The sequence below is a fragment of the Tiliqua scincoides genome, chromosome 1 (assembly GCF_035046505.1).
Source record: "Tiliqua scincoides isolate rTilSci1 chromosome 1, rTilSci1.hap2, whole genome shotgun sequence".
Classification (NCBI taxonomy): domain Eukaryota; kingdom Metazoa; phylum Chordata; class Lepidosauria; order Squamata; family Scincidae; genus Tiliqua; species Tiliqua scincoides.
In genome coordinates, this window is record NC_089821.1 from 222,087,253 (window position 1) to 222,110,840 (window position 23,588).

Below are 23,588 nucleotides of genomic sequence, written 5' to 3' on the forward strand. Positions count from 1 at the left end.
GCTGTCTGACTGCATAGCTTTTTTTGTTTTTATTTAGTGATACTTTTAAAAACCCTACACTGGTTAGCAGCCCTCTTCTCAAGGGAAGAGAAGGGCAGTGTCTGGGGCCCTGGCCTCCTCGCCCTGCTTTCCGTTCCATATAGAATAGGTAAAGGAGAACGCAAGGCCACCAGGGTGGTCCTGATCCAATGAATGCAGGCCCCAATAAACCTTCAAAGGAAGTCTCCCCACCAGCTGACAAGGAAAGTTACTGAGCCCTATGGAAAGCGAAACTGAGCCACAGGTGTGCATTTATTTGCAAGCAGGTGACTGTGCATTGGCACTCACCGAAGGTCATGCAGAGGGGAAACACAGGGGCACCAGAATTGTCCCAATCTTATGTGTTGTAACTGTGATGGACTTTTTGTCCATAAATTTGTCTAGTCCTCTTTTAAAGACATTTAGGTCAGATGCCGTCACCACATCTTGTGGCAAGGAGTTCCAGAAAGTAACTGAATGATTTAAACCAGGGGTGTCCAAAGTTTTTGGCAGGAGGGCCACATCATTTCTCTGACACTGTGTCGGGGGCTGGGGGAAAAAAGAATTAATTTACATTTAAAATTTGAATAAATTTACATAAGTTTACATAAATGAATTTATTAAAGATTAACTTATGAATGAATGAAGGTCTTGCAATAGCTCAAGGCCTATAAAAGGCCTTGCACAAAGCAAGGCTGGCCTTTCCTTTGCTGCCACTACTGCATCACAAACGTGAAACAGCAAGCAGTGGAGGGAGCCCTCATCCCACAGCTCATGTGAGAGGTGAAACAGTTGCCCTCACGCTGAGAGCAGTTGCATCGGGCCAGTGTTAACATAAGAACAGCCCCACTGGATCAGGCCATAGGCCCATCTAGTCCAGCTTCCTGTAGTCCAGCTTCTAGTCCAGACGCTAGTCCAGCTTCTAGTCCAGACACCATCACCACATCCTGTGGCAAGAAGTTCCACAGACCAACCACACGCTGAGTAAAGAAATATTTTCTTTCGTCTGTTCCAACTCTCCCAACACTCAATTTTAGTGGATGTCCCCTGGTTCTGGTGTTATGTGAGAGTGTGAAGAGCATCTCTCTATCCACTCTGTCCACCCCCTGCATAATTTTGTATGTCTCAATCATGTCCCCCCTCAGGCGTCTCTTTTCTAGTCTAAGAGGCCCAAACCCCTTAGCCTTCCCTCATAAGGAAGGTGCCCCAGCCCCGTAATCATCTTAGTTGCTCTCTTTTGCACCTTTTCCATTTCCACTATGTCTTTTTTGAGATGCGGCGACCAGAAATGGACACAATACTCCAGGTGTGGCCTTACCATTGATTTGTACAACGGCATTATAATATTAGCTGTTTTGTTCTCAATACCTACACACAATCTTCCACACAATACAATCTTCCACACAATACAAACTTCCACATAATACAACTTCCACACAAAGTTGTGTGGGCCCCAACAAATCTCCGGAGGGCCAGACAGTTGCTCGGTTATCTAATCATGAGCCAGAAGAGAACTCAGATGCTCAATGTGTAACACAGCGAATGTCAGCTTACTGCTGGAATAGGTTGCTCAGACTAGAGATGTGTTTTATGTTGGGTCAAGCTGCAGAACTTGTCCATCTGCCACCTGTTTGCTTGTCAGTTTGTTAGGTTGCCACCTGCCTGTATATACAGTACTAAAAAACAATTGATGAAAATTTACATGACCAATTGTGACAAAATAGGTCAAATTTTCAATTCAGGCATACCTCCAACAGGTAGGTGAATCTGCAGATATGGGGGATGCCCCCACCCTTTGGAGGGTTTTCTGAGCCCCACATAGGCTGTCTGTGTCCGCTTGTGGCCTCTGGGTGCCTCAGAATGACTGTTGGAGTGACAAAAATTGACTTCTTCTTTTGACTGGAAGTCGTGTTTTTCTAGCTAACAGTTATTCTGAGGCATGCATAGGCCGAGACACATGCGGCCTCTGTAGGGTTCAGAAGACCCTCTAGAGGAAAAGGGAGTGCAGCTCACCTTGTTTCAACCTTCTGCAGGCAACTGTAAATCAAGCTGTAAATCAATCAGGGAGGTTATCAAACTCTTATCTATTCTTTCCAGTTGATGTCTCCACACTCTTCCACTCCTCACCTTGGCAGCACATCAGCAACTCCATCTTCTCACAACGGGTTGTCAGCTTGGCTTCCATTCTCCTCTCTAAAAGAACAACAGAGTTGTTCCTGCTTAGCTCTTCAGGCAGTGTGACAGATCAACCACCGAACTGCACCTCCTGCTCTGTCACATGCTATCTATTGTTCATATCTCCTGTACTTGGAGCTCAAAGTTTGGGTGGATGGATATGTGAAAATTGTCCTCTCTGGGAGTATCATGTAGTAGTTGCTGTCCTGTGGAGAATTAAAATGGAGTAACTTGCCTCTTATAGGGTAGCCTGCTGTTCACTCAATTTGTGAGAAGTTACATGGTTGCTATATGCACCCATGATCCAGTAGCTAAATGATGCTTGGATTACAAACTAGTGTAAACCTTATTTTGAAAAGGAACTTGTGAACACCCCACTACCACCATTAGTAAAATAAATTGCTGTAACCTGTGTAATCTAAGCTAATTATTGTGCTATAGATTTAATTCTGTAATTTAGTTAATTATCCATGGCTAATGAAGTGAGCTGTGCAGTTCTGTTTAAAGGGCAGTCCACTTTATTACTAGATGCTGTTAACGAGTGTCTTAAAATTAAGTCTTGATTAGATTGCAGTCAGTTTAAAGAATATTGAAACAATTTATACTCTGCTTTGTCTCCAACAGACTTGTTTTTTTTAAACGGGTGTCTTATTCTTCATCTAGTAGATGAAAATTTATTACTGGAATCTTTATGTCAAGAAAGTAACAGTTCAAACCCCCCCTTCCAGGAAAAAACCCCAAACACTTATTAACAGGGAGATTTGACTGTTAATTTTTGTCAACTGAAAATAGTAGCAGACCATTACGTTGTGATTAAACATGAGATATTGAGATCAGGCCACTAAAAATGAATGCTGACCTATCTCCTTGGACACTTCAATGTGTGTGCTTATGCAGATCAACTAGAAACCACTGTGTTACAGTCTCTCTAAAGCAGGGGTGCTCACACTTTTTTGGCTCGAGAGCTACTTTGAAACCCAGCAAGGCCCGGAGATCTATCAGAGTTTTTTTTACAATGTTCGCGCCATCATAACATATAACATTTATGTGTACAATGTATGTTGGTGTACCTTGAGCCCCACTGAGTATAACAGGACTTACTCCTGAGTAGACATGCCTAGGATTAGGCTGTGAGGCTGCAATCCTAGCCACACTTACCTGGGAGTAAGCCCCATTGAATACAATGGGCCTTACTCCCGGCGTTTCCTCCCAGAGGCACCTGAAGGGGGGGGGTCGGCACTCCGCGATCTACTCATTTTGCCTTGCGATCTACCGGTAGATCGCGATCCACCTATTGAGCACCCCTGCTCTAAAGGGAAATTAGTTTTGTGTTTGTTGGGGGGAGGGTTGGTTGATTTGGTTTAATGATTAAATACAACTCTAACTTTGTGTTTTAAAAAAATGAGAGGATGAAACTTTCTAAAAATGAACAGTTTGGAAGTCTCTCACTGTTCACAATCCTGATATCTGTTAGCTCCTGTTACCTTGGCTGAAGTTGGGTATGGCCTGTGGCAGTGAGAAAAAGGAGGTAAATGGAGTGAGGTATTATGAGTAAAGAGAGGCTGTAGTTATGGGCATGATAAAACAGGGATGAATGCAGTGGGTTAGTTTGGTGGCAGCATAAAGTGGCAGTATCAGGGAGGCTGAAGGGCCTCCTGGGAGTTACAGAGGAAAAAAATAACTTCTACGTTTGGGGTGGTGCAGCATGCAAAATATTGGGTAAATTGGTAAACAAAGATCAGTGAAATGTGTCACTTAATGGTATCTGGTAGTGCTAAACAATTTAGGGTGCAATCCTAACCAACTTTCCAGCACTTGGCATAGCTGTGCTAGTGGGGCGTGGGCTGCATCCTCCAGTTGGGTGGCAATCACAGAGGCCTCAAAATAAGGGAATGTTTGTTCCCTTACCTCGGAGCTGCATTGCCCTATGTCAGTGCTGGAAAATGGGAGGACTGCAGCCTCAGTGAGTGAGTTGAGGTTTTATCATACCTGCTGTTGTAAAGGATGTAGATTAGTTTATGCCAGGACTGGTAGTTTACTGGGAAGAGTTAGTGTTACAGAGAACACTGGTTAACCGTGGCCAGCATTCAAAGAACCTTGCGACTAGTCCCATATGTCCCAATATATGTAGTAATGTGTCATATTTGTTTGATTTCAAGTAACATTTTTTCTCTTGGTTTGTTTGTTCTAAAATCTTATGGATTTTAGTGTTGAGAGGTTATGAATGTGTAGGTCATATTTATAAATAAATATATACTTTAAAAAATGAAGGTAATTAAATTAAAAAAAAATCTAATTGAGTAAGTATAGGTTGAGTACCCCTTTTCCAAAACGTCTGTGACCAGAAGTCACAGTTTCAGTTTTTGGATCCCCCCCCCCCCCAATTTTGGAATATTTGCATTTACTGCACATAATGAGAAATCTGGGGGTGGGACCCAAGTCTAAAAACAAAATTCATTTGTTTTATATATACCTTATACACACAGCCTGAAGAAGTTTATACAATATTTTAAATAATTTTATGCATGAAACAAAGTTTGTGAACATTGAACCATCAGAATGCAAAGGGGTCACTATCTCAGCCACTTGTTTTGGATTTTGAAGCTTTTAAGATTAGGGGTGCTCAGCCTGTAATATAGATCAAACTACCTTTATATAGATTTTCTTAAATTAGTGGTGTGATTTTAACATATCAGTATACAGCTGATTCAACAGAATGAAGACTTGTGTTGTGAATGAAGACTCTGTTTTGTGAGATTCACTATGCTTCTGCAAGTTAAATACTTAATTTATGAGATCCAGGTTAGGATTGAATCCTGAATTCAGGCAATGAATTTTAATGAATCATTGGTTCAAGAAAACCAATGAGTACCTCAGCAAGTTACCCCCCAAAATTGGGTTCTTAATGCTGTTGCTGGGAAAGGAAGACACCTGGGTTTCTGTGTTCCTTGAATTTATCAGAAGCTGTATCAATTACTCACAATGGAATGAAAATTAAACTAGCAAAATCTTTTAGCATTTGGAATTTTACCCTAATTATGTTCTGTCTGTGAATTAAGATTGTGTGTTGCTTAGTTGTGTCTAGTTAGAGACATGACTTGAAACAGTGAAAAGAGTAGTTGTGGTACCTGGCTTTAAAATAAAATTTAAAAAAAAATCTACTAATCAAAAGTGTAGTTTTTTAAATAGCCGTAACACCATGACAAGTACAGGTCCAGCCTTGTTATACACAGATTTGACTCAACACGAATGGCCACTGCAACTGAGAAGGAATGTACTGATCTCTGGAGAAGGGGAAAAATGTGCCCCTTTAAAATCACAGTTAAAAAAACTGAACAGTCCTTTAACAATAGCCTCTTTAATGAGAAGGGGGTGCAGCTGGCTGACAATCCATCAATCCTCCTCTCTCCAGGCGACCCCTCCCTTCCCTCTGAGCAAGTGAAAGAAAGGTGATTGCTTTGCATTGGTGAAGGGAGGAACTGAGTGAAGCGCCTTTGTAAGCGCTTAGAAGAGGACCTTTTCGGCCTTTTCAGCCACACTAGACGCTGTTCCAGAACCACCTTTCAGAGCGCGATACCATAGTCTTTCGAGACTGAAGGTTGCCAACTAAGAGGAGGACCGATTGATGATTGTCTTCTTAATGACTCTCATCTTACATCACAAAGGTCAGCAAGGCTGTTTTTAAATCACCGGAGCAAAAAAACTGTTTTTTAAATCAGTTTGCTATAGTGCATTTTTTTGCCATCCACCTGAGTGCTTGGGATGGAACCCATGCGAATAATGAGGCTCAGCCTGTAATCCAGACATGAAGTATACATGCATGAGTTATCAACCGAAACTCTTCATTAATCTAAATAAATTTATGGAATCTTCAATGCTTCACATTTCACTGGGCTCATAAGGCATGTTGAATCCATTTCCCATTGCCTAGTACTTCAAAGGATTCATGTGATTTAAAATCTGAAATTCCAGATACATTTCATAAAAGTGAAATAATTCAAAGGTGTCTTGTGTGTATTATGCACTTAAACATTTAATGGTAAAAAACAAGACGTCTGGTAGCAGATTTGTGACAGACAATTGTCTTCTAATGAGAAGCTTGTATGTGCAGAAGAAAAAGAATAGGGTTGATTGCTCACAATCTAAAAATTTTAAAAGCTCTTTGGTTTATTTGCATATCTAATTGCTGTGCAATCAAAACTAAGTGTACTGTAGCTACTTGAAACCACAAATGAAAAGCAATCATATTTATGGAGGAAATATCACATTCACATGCAAACCTGCCTGAATATTAGAGTTAGATTCTTCTTGTGTTTAATTATAGGTGTCTGAGAGAAAAATGTATGCATGTATGTATTAAATGAATGAATGTGACCCTGAAACATCAGCTGTGCTTTGTTGTAGCGGAGCAACGGGCACTGAGGAGAACTTAGCAGTGTTGTGTATTTTGATGATAAGGGACTACGGCAGAATAGTTGTTAATTACCTGCTTTGTTTGATATGGAAAGTGTCTCTTCACTCTCTTTTCCCGTCAGTGACAGTGCTCTGTTAACTTGCATTAAACAATGATAATGCCACCCCTTTCACATTTTTTTTTGTTCTGAAGAAAATTAATCGGATTTTTAGCTACTTAGAGACAACTTTGCTTTGTTTCAATGTAGTGAACTAAACATTTATTTACTCTCTCATCATATAAAGAGAGACTACTAAATAATACTAGGTACAGTAACTTCAAAGTGTTGTGATTCTGTGGTGGACAAAGGGAAAGTATTAATTATTAAAAGATTAGTTTTTTTTACAGTTAAGCATTTATAGGAAATAGAAGCAGAAATGGAAAAATTATTCAGGAATAATGTACAGGAGGAGCCTCAGTATTCGTGGGAGATCCATTCTCAGACCCCCCTGTGGAAACCGAAAATCGCAGATAAGCAAATCCAAGATTTTCTGCTCCTTTCACCCTCCAAAGGGAATCAGAGTTATGCTCTGATCCCTTTCGAAGGGCTTTCTGAAGCCCACATAAGCAGTGCATGTCCACCCGGTGCAGGCTTCAGACTGGCTCCTAAAGCTGAAAGAACATGACTTCCAGTTTCCCGAGGGGGCTTCCTTGGGTCTCAGAATGTCTTGAAAGGCATTAAAACATCACTTCGGGTTTCCCTTGGGAAACCGGAAGTTGCGTTCTTTTGGCTCTAGAAGCCAGTCTGAAATTCACAGAGGTAGCAGGCAGACGCATGCTGCCTCTGTAGGCTTCAGAAAGCCCTCCAGTGGGGGACCAGAGCCCAGCTTCAGTCCCCCTTGGAGGGTTCAGATGGGGCCAAGTCTGGCCCAACATGGGTCTGGGAACCTGTGTTGAGCTAGATCCGCAGATGTAAATGCATGAATAATCATGCTCCACCTGTAATTATCTTTAAGGTTTTCTTTTTGGTATTCCTGTAACTTTTGGAAAGAGAACTTCCTTAATTTTTTCTAGCTAATTCTGAACCCATGTATTAGCTACTATTTTAAATACCCTTTGGAGATGTGTGAGAACTTCTATCAGATCTAGAAAATGATTGGGTGTCTATCATAATTCTTAGAATGTGTTTGATAGCTTTACAGCAGGGCTTCTCAAACTAGGGTGTCGCAATGCCTCAGCCTTAGGACCCTGGCCTCTGCCCCTTAAGAGGCAGGGGGGAGGCAGTGATGTGATCACCAGGATTGTGCCGCTAAGGGGGCTGCAGGGACTGGCATTTACTTACCAGTCCCTGCAGCAGCCTCCTGGGGGTGTGGGGAGTCCTGCACAACTGTCTGCAGGGCTCCCAGTCTCCAGAAAGTGAAAGTGGAGTGATCAGGCTCCACTTCTGGTTTTGCGGAGACAGGATGTGATCACTCTGCTTTCACTTTCTGGAGGCTAGGGAGCACTGCGGACAGTCACGCAGGGTTCCCCACACCCCCAAGAGGCTGCTGCAGGGACTAGTAAGTAAATACCAGTCCCTGTAGCTCCCTTAGCGACGCAATCCTGGGGATCACATCACTGCCTTCCCCTACTGCATTCCCCACTCCTACGCAATAACTTACTGTGGTCCTCAAACTCCCTGAGAGTTTGAGAACAGCAGCTTTACATGGTTGTTACAAGGACTGTCACTGTACAATTGCATACAGAGGACCAATGGTTTTTAAAATATTAGCTTTTCTAAAGCTACCTAATGAATTAATAATTTTAGACTTCCCTGCTGTCATGCTTATCCATTGCACTGTGCCAGCACTTAGCCCATTACCATGGTGTTCTTTCCTTTGCCATCTGAACATTTCTTAGCTAAGCTACTTTAGTGCAAAGCTACTTTAGTGTTAAACCAGTGGTTCCCAAACTATGAGTCGGGATCCACTGGTGGATTGTGACCTGATTTTTGTTGGGTTGCCAAAGGGTGGTGGAAAGATCAGATAACTAATTGCCTCAAGCTGTTTGTTTGTTTGTTTGTTTGTTTGTTTGTTTGTTTGTTTGTTTGTTTGTTTGTTTGTAAGTGAATCAATCAATCAATCAATCAATCAATCAATCAATATTATTTCTTTCTAGACCCCTTTTTTTAAAGTCTGGTAAACCTTGTTGAGTTCCTATAGAGCAGGACCCTCTTTTTAGAATGAGAATCTGTCGGAACCCACTGAAAGTCATGTCATCAACCAGGAAAATTTTTAGCAATCCTATGCAGCATCCCTACCCACACTTACCCAGGTGTAAGTCCCATTGACTTTCATTGTTAAAAACATATGCAGAGTAAAAGTACAGATCTGTAACATTTTCCTAGTGCAGTCACTTCCCATGGTAGCATCAAATCTAATATATTAAAAATAAAATATTGAAATGAATGGGGACCCACCTGAAATTGGCTCATGATTCATCTAGTTGGTCCCGACCCACAGTTTGAGAAACACTGTTATAGAGTGTTTTAAAAAGAGGGTCCTGGTGCTAATAAGTTTGGGAACCACTTTCTTAAACTTACGCTTTTGGCATTAGACCTTGAGGCAAAGAGTTGGGAGATGCTTAGAAAAAATACTTTTTAAAAAGCCCTGAACATTGTAATGAATATTAGAACAGTTTTAATAATGATGGTGTGGTGGTGCAGCTGAGAGCTTGGCTTACTAGCTTATCTAGGAAAGGTTGGGGGGAATGCCCCAGGGCACCACGCCTGCAGGGGTGCTGCTGCCTTCCTAACCCTCTGCCTTCCTTGCCTTGTTTGGAGTGCTGGGGAATCTCTCTTCAGATTGTCAGTGAAAACTGAAAGTGACATTTAAGGTCTTCCGGAGGCCTCAGAAGGTGTTTGGAGGGCCAGAGAAGGTTGCACACAGCCTCTTCCAGCCCTCAGAAGGCCCTAGGAAAGTGGAGTGGTGGTGATGGCGGCACTCTGAGATCCTAACCCGGAATGGCACAGGAGAGAGGATTACCAGTGGCTTGACTAGTGTCACAGGTATCAGTGGGTACAGTCAGTTCTCATTATCCTCTAGAACAGGACTCTCCAAACCCCAGCCTGTGGGCTGGATGCAGGGTTTGGAAAAAGCCTCTCTCCCTGTAAGTGGTGCTTACTGTTTCACTGCATTGCCACTTATTTTTCCAGCCTATCTGTGTACAGGGATGCTCTGGGCAGTCGTGTCTTCCTGAACATCCTACTGCACAGTCTACTGGGATGCTGAGTAATAGATGCGACTGCCCAGAGTGCACCTGTGCACAGATCAACTGGAAAAATAAGCAGTGACATGGAATGGTAAGTGCCTCTTGGGACAGGGAGGGCTTTTTCAGGATGCAGCTGCAATCTAGGGTTAGGTTCCTGGAAAATCGAGCAGGTACCGAATCATTGAGCCTTTGGGGGGAAATGGGATTAAGTGCAAGGGGACCTGCTTCACTATACACTATATCAGTGGTTCTCAAATTGGTGGGTCGGGACCCACCAGTTCGTGTCACGCTTCCCCCGTCCCTTTAAGGGGCGGAGGAATGGGAGGGAGACAGCAATGTGATCCCCAGGATCATGTCACTAAGGGGGGTGAGGGGGGTGCTTTGCACTTTCAGAAGGGAGGGCTGCGGGAAGCCCTGCACAGCTTGAAACTTTCACTAAAAGCGGGTGTAAAGCACTTCCGTTTTGCAGGAGGTGCTTTGCGCCCGCTTTTAGTGAACGTTCCAAGTCTCGGGGAGAGCTGTGCAGGGCTTCCCTCACCTCCTGTAGCCTGCTGCAGCCCTGCCTTCTGAAAGTGCAAAGCACCCCCCCCCACACACACACACTCATTGCTGCCCTAGCCCCTCTCCCGCAAGAACTTACTGAGGGAGTAAAGCTCCCTCAAAGTTTGAGAACCACTGCACTATATGAATATGAACCTGAATCTTATCTTGAACTCTATAGGCTGGGTTACACTATTGTGGAGCAATTCCTAAATCTAACAAATTATTATTTAAAAGATATGTGAATGGCATCCAATAGCTTGAGCATCCAAGAAGAGAGTTTTTGACCTCTATTCTAGAAGCCCAGAGAGAGCATGAATGGGTCTCCTTTTTTTGAAAATGGTGTTCTCGTGTACAGCACATACACAGAGAGAGAGAGTGTGCACAACTCCAAAAGAGAAAAATTACATTTTAAATGTACTGTACTCCTAAAGGAAATAAAAACTAGGATAAAAAACACTATGGTCACACTGACTTCTGAGTACACTTGTAAATGATTGAACTACACTTCTGTGCTCTCACTGCCTTGCTCATGTCCTCCAGCCTTGCTGAAAGCTATAGGGTGGGAGTCAGCTGCTTAGCAGTCAGCGTAGCAATCGGCTGCTTAGCAATTAGTTTGCAAATCTCAGTTTGCAAGCAGCAAACACTTTCTGAATTTCTTTCTTTTCTTTTTTTTTTTTAATAAAACCTGGTTTTTAAAGTCAAGCAGAAGTGTTGTAAATGAAAATGTAAATGTAAATGCTGAAAATGTAAATGAAGACAATGGGGAAAGAAGGTGGGAAAGTAACAAATATTGAACTGAATGAACTGACCTGGGCAAAGGAGCAGCTTGGCACCATGCTCAACTGTAAGCTGCTCCAGTAATCTGCTCTGTGCTCAACTGTAAATTGCCCTCCTGTCTGTTAATCAAAACCCTCCCAACCCTGAAGAGATGAAAGGGTAAAACCTCAGCCTGTTCGTAAGTAAAGATTGAAAGTTGCCTGAAGAATCCTCTGAAAACTCTGTTGAAATAGCTTCCTTCCCTATAAGCCAATCAGCAATGTGAATTCTGGTAGCGTCTCAGCCAACAACAGCTTTTGTAACGTTGCAGGGTTCCCAGCCCCCGTTCTACAAGCAGCAAACATGTTCACAAACACAGTAGAAGCCACTTCTCGCACTAGGCTCAAAATGACACAAATAGCAGATGCAGTGAGCGTTGCGGATACAGAGGAAGAGGTCGTGAGAAATGCGAGGTAGGTTGCCCAACAGCCCCTCATGGATATGCAAATTCTCAAGTAGTGAATTTGCGTGTGCTGAGAATTGACTATAGCATCAGTATCTTAAAGTGTAGTGTGTGCATTTTATCATCATTTTTAGGAATGAAAGCATCAGCAGCTATATTGCAGAAACAGCAAAGCTTACTCTGTAGATCCAAGAACTTTCTGGAATAAAAAGACCTTAAGCCAGTGGTTCTCACACATTTGGCACCAGGACCCACTTTTTAGAATGAGAATCTGTCAGAACCCACCGAAAGTGATGTCATGACTGGAAGTGACATCATCAAGCAGGAACATTTTTAACGATCCTAAGCTGCAATGCTACCGACACTTACCCACGAGTAAGTCCCATTGACTATCATTGTTAAAAGAATATACTGTAAATAGTAGCTTGTTAAAAGTACAGGTCTGTAACATTTCCCCAAATGTAGTCACATACCATGTTAGCATCAAGTCTGATATATTAAAAATAAAATATTGAAATGAATGGGGACCCACCTGAAATTGGCTTGTGACCCACCTGTTGGGTCTCAACCCACAGTTTGAGAAACACTGCCTTAAGCTGTTAAAGCCACATCTCCCTTGGGATGGAATTTTACAGGTAGGGTACCACCACCACCAAGCCCAGTCTCTGGTACTTGGCAATCAAATTTGAATTATGACAGGTTGTAGAAAAGACCCTCCTGAGACAGACTTTAAATCCTGGGCAGGATCATATTGTGGAGGTGGTCCGAATGTAATCTTGGTCTCAGATTATTCAGGGATTGTTCAAAGTCAGTTGAACTGAGTCAGAAGAATATTGTTAACTAATATGTCTAGAAATGTTGCTTGCTCCAGTTCTATTCCCATTGGCTCTCTGGTGATTGCATTTTGTATCTGTTGTATTTATGGGCAGCCCCAAGTAGAATGAAATGCATCAATCCAGTCTGTGATCAGTGCATGGATAATTGAGACCAGGCCTGCACTCAGAACTACAGTTGTGACATATCAGCTGGTAAAAGAGGTTCAAACCAATTGAGAACCGCCATCCAGCAAGGCAGAATCTTCTACCCACAGCTCCTCTATCTTATCTGTATTTAATTTCAGATTGTTTACTCTCTTCCATCACAGAACTGCCTTCAAACACTGATGAAGGTTTCAAGTACCTTCTGGGGTCTAGTTGTTGGAATAAGATGGCAGTTGCCAAACTCACCAGGAGTTTGTGCAGGTGGGGGAGGGTCACTGGGGTAAGTGCATGCGGGGAAGGGATGAAGGCAGAGATGCAATCGCAAACCAGAAGTGGGTTGCAGTCCTTTTTTTGATTTCTGGAGGCTTGGGTGGCCCTGCAGAGGCATCCACAGGACTCCCTGCAACCCCCCCCCCGAGGCCAATACTGCCTTAGGTACGTCTAAAATCCCCTCTTTTGGCCCCAGAGCGACATGATTATGGAGATTGCATCACTGCCCTCACCATTGCCCCACCCCTTAAGGGAGGCAGAGACAGGGCTTCCCTGGCTTGGATCATTATGGCGCCCCAGTTTGGGAACCTCTAAAATAAGAGGTAGAGCTGGATATCAGCAACCAAAACTGGATAATTTTGTGTATATGTTAAAGAACATAAGAGACAAACAGACCCCTGTGGAACCCTAATGGCCAAGGGACCCTGGAGCAGGGTGGATTTACTTGAATTGTTGTTTATGATTTTAAATTTCCAAGAGAGAAATCAGATTAAATAAGTTATTTAAAGTTTTTAAAAAATCATTTGTTTAACATAAGAACAGCCCTGCTGGATCAGGCCATAGGCCCATCTAGTCTAGCTTCCTGTATCTCACAGTGGCCCACCAAAGGCCCGAGGGAGCACACCAGATAACAAGAGACCTGCATCCTGGTGCCCTCCCTTGCATCTGACATAGCCCATTTCTAAAATCAGGAGGTTGCACATACGAAGGTTGCGAAGGTTGCGGACATCACTTCTCGTCTAGACAGGCTGGTAGACAGTGCTGGGGGAGAGGTAGCGGCTGTGGTGCATGTCGGCACCAACGATGTGGGCAAGTGTAGCTGGGAGGTCCTGGAGGCCAAATTTAGGCTTTTAGGCAGGAAGCTGAAAGCCAGGACCTCAAAGGTAGCGTTCTCTGAAGTGCTACCTGTTCCACGCGCAGGGCCAGCTAGGCAGGCGGAGATCAGGGGTCTCAATGCGTGGATGAGACGGTGGTGTAGGGAGGAGGGGTTTAGATTCGTTAGGCACTGGGGAACGTTTTGGGACAAGCGGGGCCTGTACAAGAGGGACGGGCTCCATTTGAACCAGAATGGAACCAGACTGCTGGCACATAACATTAAAAAGGTGGCAGAGCAGCTTTTAAACTGATCCCTGGGGGAAGGCCGACAGGAGCCGAGGGGCATCCGGTTCGGGACTCCTCATCCCTATGGGATGAGGATGGGGAGGTTAGAGAACAACAAGACAAAGGCAGGGTAGGAGAAGAAATTGGGAAAGGTAGGGAGATGGGATGTGATAGACAGTTTGGCACAATGAGAGGATGCGGGGACAAAGGAGCGAATAAGCAGCCCATCCTGGGGCATTCCGTGTATAATTGCTTTTATGCGAATGCCCGAAGTCTACGAGCAAAGGTGGGAGAACTGGAATGTCTGGTGACAAGGGAAAATATTGACATACTGGGCATAACGGAAACCTGGTGGAATGCGGAGAATCAGTGGGATACCGCAATCCCGGGCTATAAACTCTACAGGAGGGACAGGCAGGGGCGTGTTGGAGGTGGGGTGGCCCTTTATGTTAAGGAAGGGATAGAATCCAGCAAAGTAGAGATTGAAGGTGGGTCCGACTCCACCCTAGAATCTCTGTGGGTTAAATTACCAGGCTTGAGCAGCGATGTAATACTGGGGGTGTGCTATCGTCCTCCAGACCAGAAATCTGATGGGGACCTTGAAATGAGGAAACAGATCAGGGAGGTGACAAGGAAGGACAGGGTTGTAATCATGGGGGACTTCAATTATCCTCATATTGACTGGGTCAATTTGTGTTCTGGTCACGATAAGGAAACCAGATTTCTTGACGTGCTAAATGACTGTGGCTTAGATCAGCTAGTCATGGAGCCCACCAGAGGACAGGTGACTCTGGATTTAATTTTGTGTGGTACGCAGGACCTGGTTAGAGATGTAAACGTTACTGAGCCATTGGGGAACAGTGATCATGCTGCGATCCGTTTTGACGTGCACGTTGGGGGAAGAATACCAGGCAAATCTCTAACAAAAACCCTTGACTTCCGACGGGCGGACTTCCCTCAAATGAGGAGGCTGGTTAGAAGGAGGCTGAAAGGGAGGGTAAAAAGAGTCCAGTCTCTCCAGAGTGCATGGAGGCTGCTTAAAACAACAGTAATAGAGGCCCAGCAGAGGTGTATACCGCAAAGAAAGAAGGGTTCCACTAAATCCAGGAGAGTGCCCGCATGGCTAACCAGCCAAGTTAGAGAGGCTGTGAAGGGCAAGGAAGCTTCCTTCCGTAAATGGAAGTCTTGCCCTAATGAAGAGAATAAAAAGGAACATAAACTGTGGCAAAAGAAATGTAAGAAGGTGATAGGGGAGGCCAAGCGAGACTATGAGGAACGCATGGCCAGCAACATTAAGGGGAATAATAAAAGCTTCTTCAAATATGTTAGAAGCAGGAAACCCGCCAGAGAAGCGGTTGGCCCTCTGGATGGTGAGGGAGGGAAAGGGGAGATAAAAGGAGACTTAGAGATGGCAGAGAAATTAAATGAGTTCTTTGCATTTGTCTTCACGGCAGAAGACCTCGGGCAGATACCGCTGCCCGAACGGCCCCTCCTAACCGAGGAGTTAAGTCAGATAGAGGTTAAAAGAGAAGATGTTTCAGACCTCATTGATAAATTAAAGATCAATAAGTCACCGGGCCCTGATGGCATACACCCAAGAGTTATTAAGGAATTGAAGAATGAAGTTGCAGATCTCTTGACTAAGGTATGCAACTTGTCCCTCAAAACGGCCACGGTGCCAGAAGATTGGAGGATAGCAAATGTCACGCCTATTTTTAAAAAGGGAAAGAGGGGGGACCCGGGAAACTATAGGCCGGTCAGCCTAACATCCATACCGGGTAAGATGGTGGAATGCCTCATCAAAGATAGGATCTCAAAACACATAGACGAACAGGCCTTGCTGAGGGAGAGTCAGCATGGCTTCTGTAAGGGTAAGTCTTGCCTCACAAACCTTATAGAATTCTTTGAAAAGGTCAACAGGCATGTGGATGCGGGAGAACCCGTGGACATTATATATCTGGACTTTCAGAAGGCGTTTGACACGGTCCCTCACCAAAGGTTACTGAAAAAACTCCACAGTCAGGGAATTAGAGGACAGGTCCTCTCCTGGATTGAGAACTGGTTGGAGGCCAGGAAGCAGAGAGTGGGTGTCAATGGGCAATTTTCACAATGGAGAGAGGTGAAAAGCGGTGTGCCCCAAGGATCTGTCCTGGGACTGGTGCTTTTCAACCTCTTCATAAATGACCTGGAGACAGGGTTGAGCAGTGAAGTGGCTAAGTTTGCAGATGACACCAAACTTTTCCGAGTGGTGAAGACCAGAAGTGATTGTGAGGAGCTCCAGAAGGATCTCTCCAGACTGGCAGAATGGGCAGCAAAATGGCAGATGCGCTTCAATGTCAGTAAGTGTAAAGTCATGCACATTGGGGCAAAAAATCAAAACTTTAGATATAGGCTGATGGGTTCTGAGCTGTCTGTGACAGATCAGGAGAGAGATCTTGGGGTGGTGGTGGACAGGTCGATGAAAGTGTCGACCCAATGTGCGGCAGCAGTGAAGAAGGCCAATTCTATGCTTGGGATCATTAGGAAGGGTATTGAGAACAAAACGGTTAGTATTATAATGCCGTTGTACAAATCTATGGTAAGGCCACACCTGGAGTATTGTGTCCAGTTCTGGTCGCCGCATCTCAAAAAAGACATAGTGGAAATGGAAAAGGTGCAAAAGAGAGCGACTAAGATGATTACGGGGCTGGGGCACCTTCCTTATGAGGAAAGGCTACGGCGTTTGGGCCTCTTCAGCCTAGAAAAGAGACGCTTGAGGGGGGACATGATTGAGACATACAAAATTATGCAGGGGATGGACAGAGTGGATAGGGAGATGCTCTTTACACTCTCACATAATACCAGAACCAGGGGACATCCACTAAAATTGAGTGTTGGGCGGGTTAGGACAGACAAGAGAAAATATTTCTTTACTCAGCGCGTGGTCGGTCTGTGGAACTCCTTGCCACAGGATGTGGTGCTGGCGTCTAGCCTAGACGCCTTTAAAAGGGGATTGGACGAGTTTCTGGAGGAAAAATCCATTATGGGGTACAAGCCATGATGTGTATGCGCAACCTCCTGATTTTAGGAATGGGTTAAGTCAGAATGCCAGATGTAGGGGAGAGCACCAGGATGAGGTCTCTTGTTATCTGGTGTGCTCCCTGGGGCATTTGGTGGGCCGCTGTGAGATACAGGAAGCTGGACTAGATGGGCCTATGGCCTGATCCAGTGGGGCTGTTCTTATGTTCTTATACACATCATGTCTTGTAACCCTTAGTGGATTTTTCCTCTAGAAATTTGTCCAATCCCCTTTTAAAGGCATCCAGGCCAGATGCCATCGCCACATCCTGTGGCAAGGAGTTCCACAGACCAGCCACACACTGAGTACAGAAATATTTTCTTTTGTCTGTCCTAACTTTCCCAACACTCAATTTTAGTGGATGTCCCCTGGTTCTGGTGTTGTGTGAGATTGTAAAGAGCATCTCTTTATCCACTTTATCCTTCCCATGCATAATTTTGTATGTCTCAATCATGTCCCCCCTGAGGCGCCTCTTTTCTAGACTGAAGAGGCCTAAACGCCATAGCCTTTCCTATTAAGGAAGGTGCCCCAGCCCAGTAATCATCTTAATCGCTCGCTTTTGCACCTTTTCCATTTCCACTAAGTCCTTTTTAAGAGATGTGGTAACCAGAACTGGACACAATACTCTAGGTATGGCCTTACCATAGATTTGTACAATGGCCTTATAATATTAGCCGTTTTGTTCTCAATACCTTTTCTAATGATCCCAAGCATAGAATTGGCCTTCTTCACTGCCGCTGCACATTGGGTCGACACTTTCATCGACCTGTCCACCACCACCCCAAGATCTCTCTCCAGACAGGAGAGAGATCTTGGGGTGGTGGTGGACAACTTGATGAAAGTGTTGACCCAATGTGCGGCGGTAGTGAAGAAGGCCAATTAAATATATGCTAAATAAAAATATATGCTAAATAAAAATGTTTGCTGTAGCCATAAAAAATTGTGTTGTATCATAAGATTTTCTACAAATGGAAAGTGGGGGGATTTTCTCCAATTTTCTTTTTCTTCATACCCCTTCCAAAATTCTGTTTCTGAGGGTTGGGAGGGACCTGTCTGGTAGAAAGCAGCACAGGGCCTGCAGTAAGGAGAGGGGTTGGTTGGTGAAGAGCATCTCCCTCTTATGCACTGCTTTCCATGTGAGTCAGTTAGTCTTCCCCTGTTAAAGATGTAGTTGGGACACTCCAATGATTTAATGTGTCACACCGACAACTGGGCCTTGCATCTCACTGTTGCACAGTTTAAAGTAGCCACAGGCTCCACCCTGAAAAGTAGTTACTGAGCTGATCAATGTTCTCCATAAGATGATAGATATTACAGTATTGCTTCTGAGTCGCTTGCAGAGCTCAGGTAATTACTGGACACAAAAAGATTTGAGTCACTCATGTGAATCAGTGCTGATACCTCTGTTGATTAAGGTCCCTCTTATAGGTCCACTATAAGTACAGCTACAGCAACATACAGGCAGGCTGCAGGCAGCCTGAATGCTTGAAAAGACTACTGAATGCTAACAGGAAGCAGGAAGTTAACTGCTTCCTATTAGCATTCAATAGTCTTTGCAACCATTCGGCCTGCTTGCATCCTGCCTGTGTGTTGCTATAAGTGTGTATGTTTATAGCAACCTGTAAAAGGAAGAACATTTTTACCCTGGTAAGCAAATAAACAGTGTTATTGGGCTTGCAATGTGCTGTGGTGATAGGGTATCCCTGTATCCGAAGTTTCCGTATTTGTGGTGGGGCACCCTTGGAACAAATTCCCCATGGATGGTGGGGGGAGCCTATACTGTGATCTAAGTACATGAACTATTACACCCTGTTCTTGTTTTCAGAAGTACCGTTTTCCCTGCAGTGCTCTTTACAAAGGAAAGCAACTTTTAATAAGTGTTAAAATCTACTTTAAGATATTAAATTTGGGTTTTAAGTTCAGCTATTTTAGGTATATGAAACTATATGTGAAATGTTTAAAAACATTTTTTTTAATCCATCTTGTTGGATTAAATTTTCAGGGATCCTGAAGAAAGATCCTGCCAGAAAGAAACAAAATAACTCAGTTCCTTCCAGACCCATTCCTGTAAGATGGCGTAGAAGGACACTTCTGCTTGGAGTCCCTGAATATGCAAAAACTCATTTTTGGGCACTCAACCTGAGTTTGCTGTGTTAGAGAATGATGATTAGCTTTATAAACTGATGTGTTTCTGTAGAAGATAGACTTCAGAAATTGGAAATGTGGCATGTTACACTGAAGTCAAAACAACTATATAAGTAGTAGCAGCATCAATTTCTCTTGTGTTTCAATATTTATTTGAAATATTCATATTCTGCCTTTTCCTTCCTGCTAGAGAAGTGGTTCTCAAACTTTTAGCACTCACTTTTTAGAATGAGAATCTGTCAGGATCCACTGGAAGTGACATCATCAAGCAGGACTATTTTTAACAATCCTAGGCTGTAATCCTACCCACACTTACTCAGGAGTAAGTCCTGGGTTGACTTTCATTGTTAAAAACATAGTAGCCTGTTGTATAACATTTCCCCAAATGCAGTCACATACCATGGTAGCATCAAGTCTAATATGTTAAAACTAAAATATTGAAATGAATGGGGACCCACCTGAAATTGGCTCATGACCCACCTATTGGGTCCCGATCCACAGTTTGAGAAACACTGTGCTAGGGTGCATCTAGCTGCTCAAGATGGCTAACTTTAAATTAATACAGTAAAAAAGAGACTAATGCACTAAAAAACGAGAGCAACATACAGAATCAACTAAACTACAAAAACTGTCCCAACAAATAAAAAAATCCTCAGAACAGATCTAAAAAGAATAGGAGCATCTTTGGCTGCTATGTAACTTGTCCTTTAAATTGACCTCCATACCAGAGGACTGGGAGGTAGTCAGTGTAAAAAAGTCCTGGGGGGGTTGGTGGATCTGGGAGATTATAATCCAGTCAGTTAAAATTGGTCTTGGCTACATTGGTGGAATAGAATTATTAGGCATGTAGGAGAGTTAGCATGGTTTCTGCAAAGATAAAACCTCACTACCACTACAATGCCTTATTATCATTCTACAATTCTTTGAGATTTGTCAACAGGCATGTGATCACATTTGTATATTTGAATGTTGAAAAGGCTTTGGTGAAAGTACCTTCTGTCAACTTAGCGGCCACTGAATATGAGGACAAGTCCTTTTATGGATTGGTAACTGACTAAAGAAAGGAAGTGGGAAGTTGAAATAAATGGACAATTTTCATTGTGGGACTAAATTCTGATTTTTCTTGACTATCTGCCAAAATAAAAACCTATATTAATTTGACTTTGTTCAGTATTAATTAGCTGAAGCTTCCAAAGTTGTAGTATAAAATCTTTTAATTGGTAGTGATTATCTCTTTCCTTGCCTACTGGTTCTCATTTTTATGTCTCAAACCTGACAAGTGAGCTGTTTGCACAGAAATTTTATATACTGCTAGTGTGTACTGTTTTGTGCTGCGAAATGTCAAGCAATTCTACAGCTATTTAATGATTGTCGCTAGATCTTATTCTTTTACTGGTCTCTTACATTCCAGTAGATCGGGGGTGTTCAAACTTTTTGGCAGGAGGGCTACATCATCTCTCTGACACTGTGTTGGCCAGGGAAAAAAGAATTAATTTACATTTAAAATTTGAATTAATTTACATAAATGATTATATTAGAGATGGAACCTATATGAATGAATGAAGGTCTTGCAATACTTAAGGCCTATAAAAGACCTTGCATAAAGCAAGGCCAGCCTTTCCTTTCTGCCGGCCTTTCCTTCACTGCCACTGCTATATCACGAACATGAAACAGCAAGCAGTGGAGGGAGCCCTCATCCCACAGCTCATGCTAGTGGTTGAGCAGTCACCCTCACGCTAAGAGCAGTTGGGTCAGGCCAGCACGGGCTCCAACAAGTTTCTGGAGGGCCAGAGACTCTTTGGAGACTGAGGGCTGCCCGTGGGCCAAATTGGGAATCCCGAGGACTGCAAGTGGCCCCCGGGCCGGGGTTTGGGCATCCCTGCTGTAGTTGACTGGAACCCAAAACAAAAAACGCTAGGCAGAATACTATAGTAGAACAGTTCCTAAGCTGTGGTTTGGGACCTACCAGTGGGTCATGACTCAATTTTTGGTGGATTGTGAAATTGACAAGCTGATGAGGAAACTGTATCGAGCCTAAAATGGAGCAGCACACTTGCATTTACTTATGAGTAGGCAAATATGTCTCAGTTCAAAGGGCAGACTGGCTGAGGCCACCAGAATGGTCCTAATTTGATGGACATGGAGCTCATCAAACATTCCAGAGGGTAGTCTCCCCCACCATATAAAAAAAGATAAAAACAAACTTGAACTGGAAACTTATTTTTTAAGTCTCATAAAACTAGGTGGGTCCTAATAGAGGGTGCTTCTTAAAAATGGGTCCCAGTGCTTAACGTATTTGGGTACCACTGCTATAGAAGGCATCACCATGCTCTCTGAGAATCTACTGTATCTTATTTAGAAGACTGTTGCCTCCACTCTAAACAAGTTTGGAAATGCTGTCATCACCTGTATATCAGCAATCCCTTAATGTTTTTGTGTTACTTTTTTCCATAGAGCAGCTTTCAGTTTCACAGATCTTATAATTGTAACTAGAATAGTGCAGAAATAGTTTTGCTCATTCTGCAGTGGATCAGTAATAAATTGAAACCCCTATTACAGAAAATCTCATTTCCTGTGGTTAAGAGTACAGGTGGAGCCTATTTATCTGCATTAGTTTCATTCCGTGACTTGGTGTGATTAATAAAAAACGCAAAATTCCATAGAGTTGTGCAAATACACTGCAGCCTGACACTTCCCGGATGGAAGGAAACTAAGGCAGCTGTTATCAGTCCCCTCCGTTGTACTCAGCCCTTAGCCCTCCCTTGCCAGCTGCCCGGCTTCTTTCACATGGGATGTTGATCTTGTAAGAGTCCAGCCCTATGCGTTTCTACTCAGAAGTAAGCCCCATTGTAGTCAATGCAGTCAATGGGGCTTACTCCCAGGAAATTGTGGAGAGGATTGTAAGCTAAATCTCATGCTTTGCTTGGTGGGAAGGCTTGCATGTGTTTGTCTGCACCATCTCAATGGGGGGGGGCGGAATTTGGCAAACACTCCCTGGGTTTTTTCAAGCAATCCTCTCTGTTGCTACCACATCTGCCCCTGTGTGAGTGAGAGTGAGAGCTCCACCATGCTGCACATATTCTGGCTACAGAGATTTTCAGCCCCTCCTTCCCCTCTTCAGCCTCTTTGCTGGCTCAGGGGCTCTAGGAGTGTTACTGTTCCTTTGCAAGGGGAACCTCTTCCAGGGCTATTTCCCTGCCTGGGCGAGGCAGAGCCTTTCTGCAGTGGTTTGGGATGCCTGGAAATGGAGCGAGATGCCAGAGCAGGGCAAAGGAGGCAAAGGTGTGTGTGACTTTCCCCCTACCCCATTCGCTTTGAGACAAATCCACAGATAAAAAAATCCGTGGATAAATAGGCTGCACCTGTACAGGAGTACCTTGTTGACTTGCTTACTCTTCTTCTAGCTTCTCTGGATCATGCAGATACATCCTCCTTTCGTTTTCTGAGCATAACCATGATATAGTTTATGGAATGTAGCCAAACCTCATCTTTAACTTGTGTTATCTAGCAGTTGAATTAAAAAACAGCTGTGCAAGTTTTCTCCTATTCCCCCTTATCTTTGCCTCTCCTCCTCCCCCCCCCTTTCAGAAAATCTGCTGACATGAGTGGCTGCCAGATTGCACAAGTGGAAGGCAGGATTTGGGTATAGCTCCATGTCTGCAAGCTGGGCGGTGGAATTTGTATATGGCTGCATGTTTGCACTCACCTTTGTGGTCCTCAGTATCTTTGTAGTTTGAGCCAGTATGGTTCATTTACAAATGAAAGGGATGTTCTACACTACCTATTTTTTTGCAATATTTATATACAACTTTTCAACAAAAAATTTACTCAGTGATATACAGAGAAAATCAAATAAGTACAATTAGTCAGTACATTTTGTTCAGGTTTTAATATATAAATTAGTAAATTGCTCATAGTATTCATAATTACAATTCATATAGTCTTCTTGAAACTTACAATAAAATTTAATTGAATTTATCTCATGATATATTCAGTGACTTTTTAGAAAATGCTGTGTGGTATATTGTCTTCAGAAAGGAATCTGGGTGAGATTTTGATTTTTATAACCCATATATATTTGAATCATTACCTCAACTTGCTGCGGATAGAGTAACACAAACTAAAGGCCTGTTGTTAACTGCTGTGTCTAAATGTGTGCTCTTTATTTTTCTAGGAAGAACAAAACAGAGGAAAGCCCAACTGGGAACACCTGAATGAAGACTTGCATGTACTAATCACTGTGGAAGATGCTCAGAACAGAGCAGAAATCAAACTAAAGAGGGCTGTAGAGGAAGTAAAAAAATTACTTGTACCTGCAGTAAGTAAATATAATGAGTTATTCATGTTCTGTGGTGTGTTCTCTTAAACTGGGGAACCAGAGTATCTTGCATAGGTATTTGATTATATGTATGTAAGAGAAATAAATCTCCTAGCTGA

General features: G+C 43.3%; 1 protein-coding gene across 8 annotated transcripts in view; it reads left to right on the forward strand.

Annotated features, from left to right (window-relative positions):
• The window catches only part of QKI (QKI, KH domain containing RNA binding), a 169,084-nt gene that overhangs the window by 83,180 nt on the left and 62,316 nt on the right, over positions 1-23,588 (forward strand). For all 8 annotated transcript variants that reach the window (XM_066616356.1, XM_066616310.1, XM_066616364.1 and 5 more), the window contains exon 4: positions 23,326-23,469. In XM_066616356.1, the coding sequence (XP_066472453.1) occupies positions 23,326-23,469 (144 nt within the window). The remainder of the gene's footprint in view (positions 1-23,325; positions 23,470-23,588) is intronic.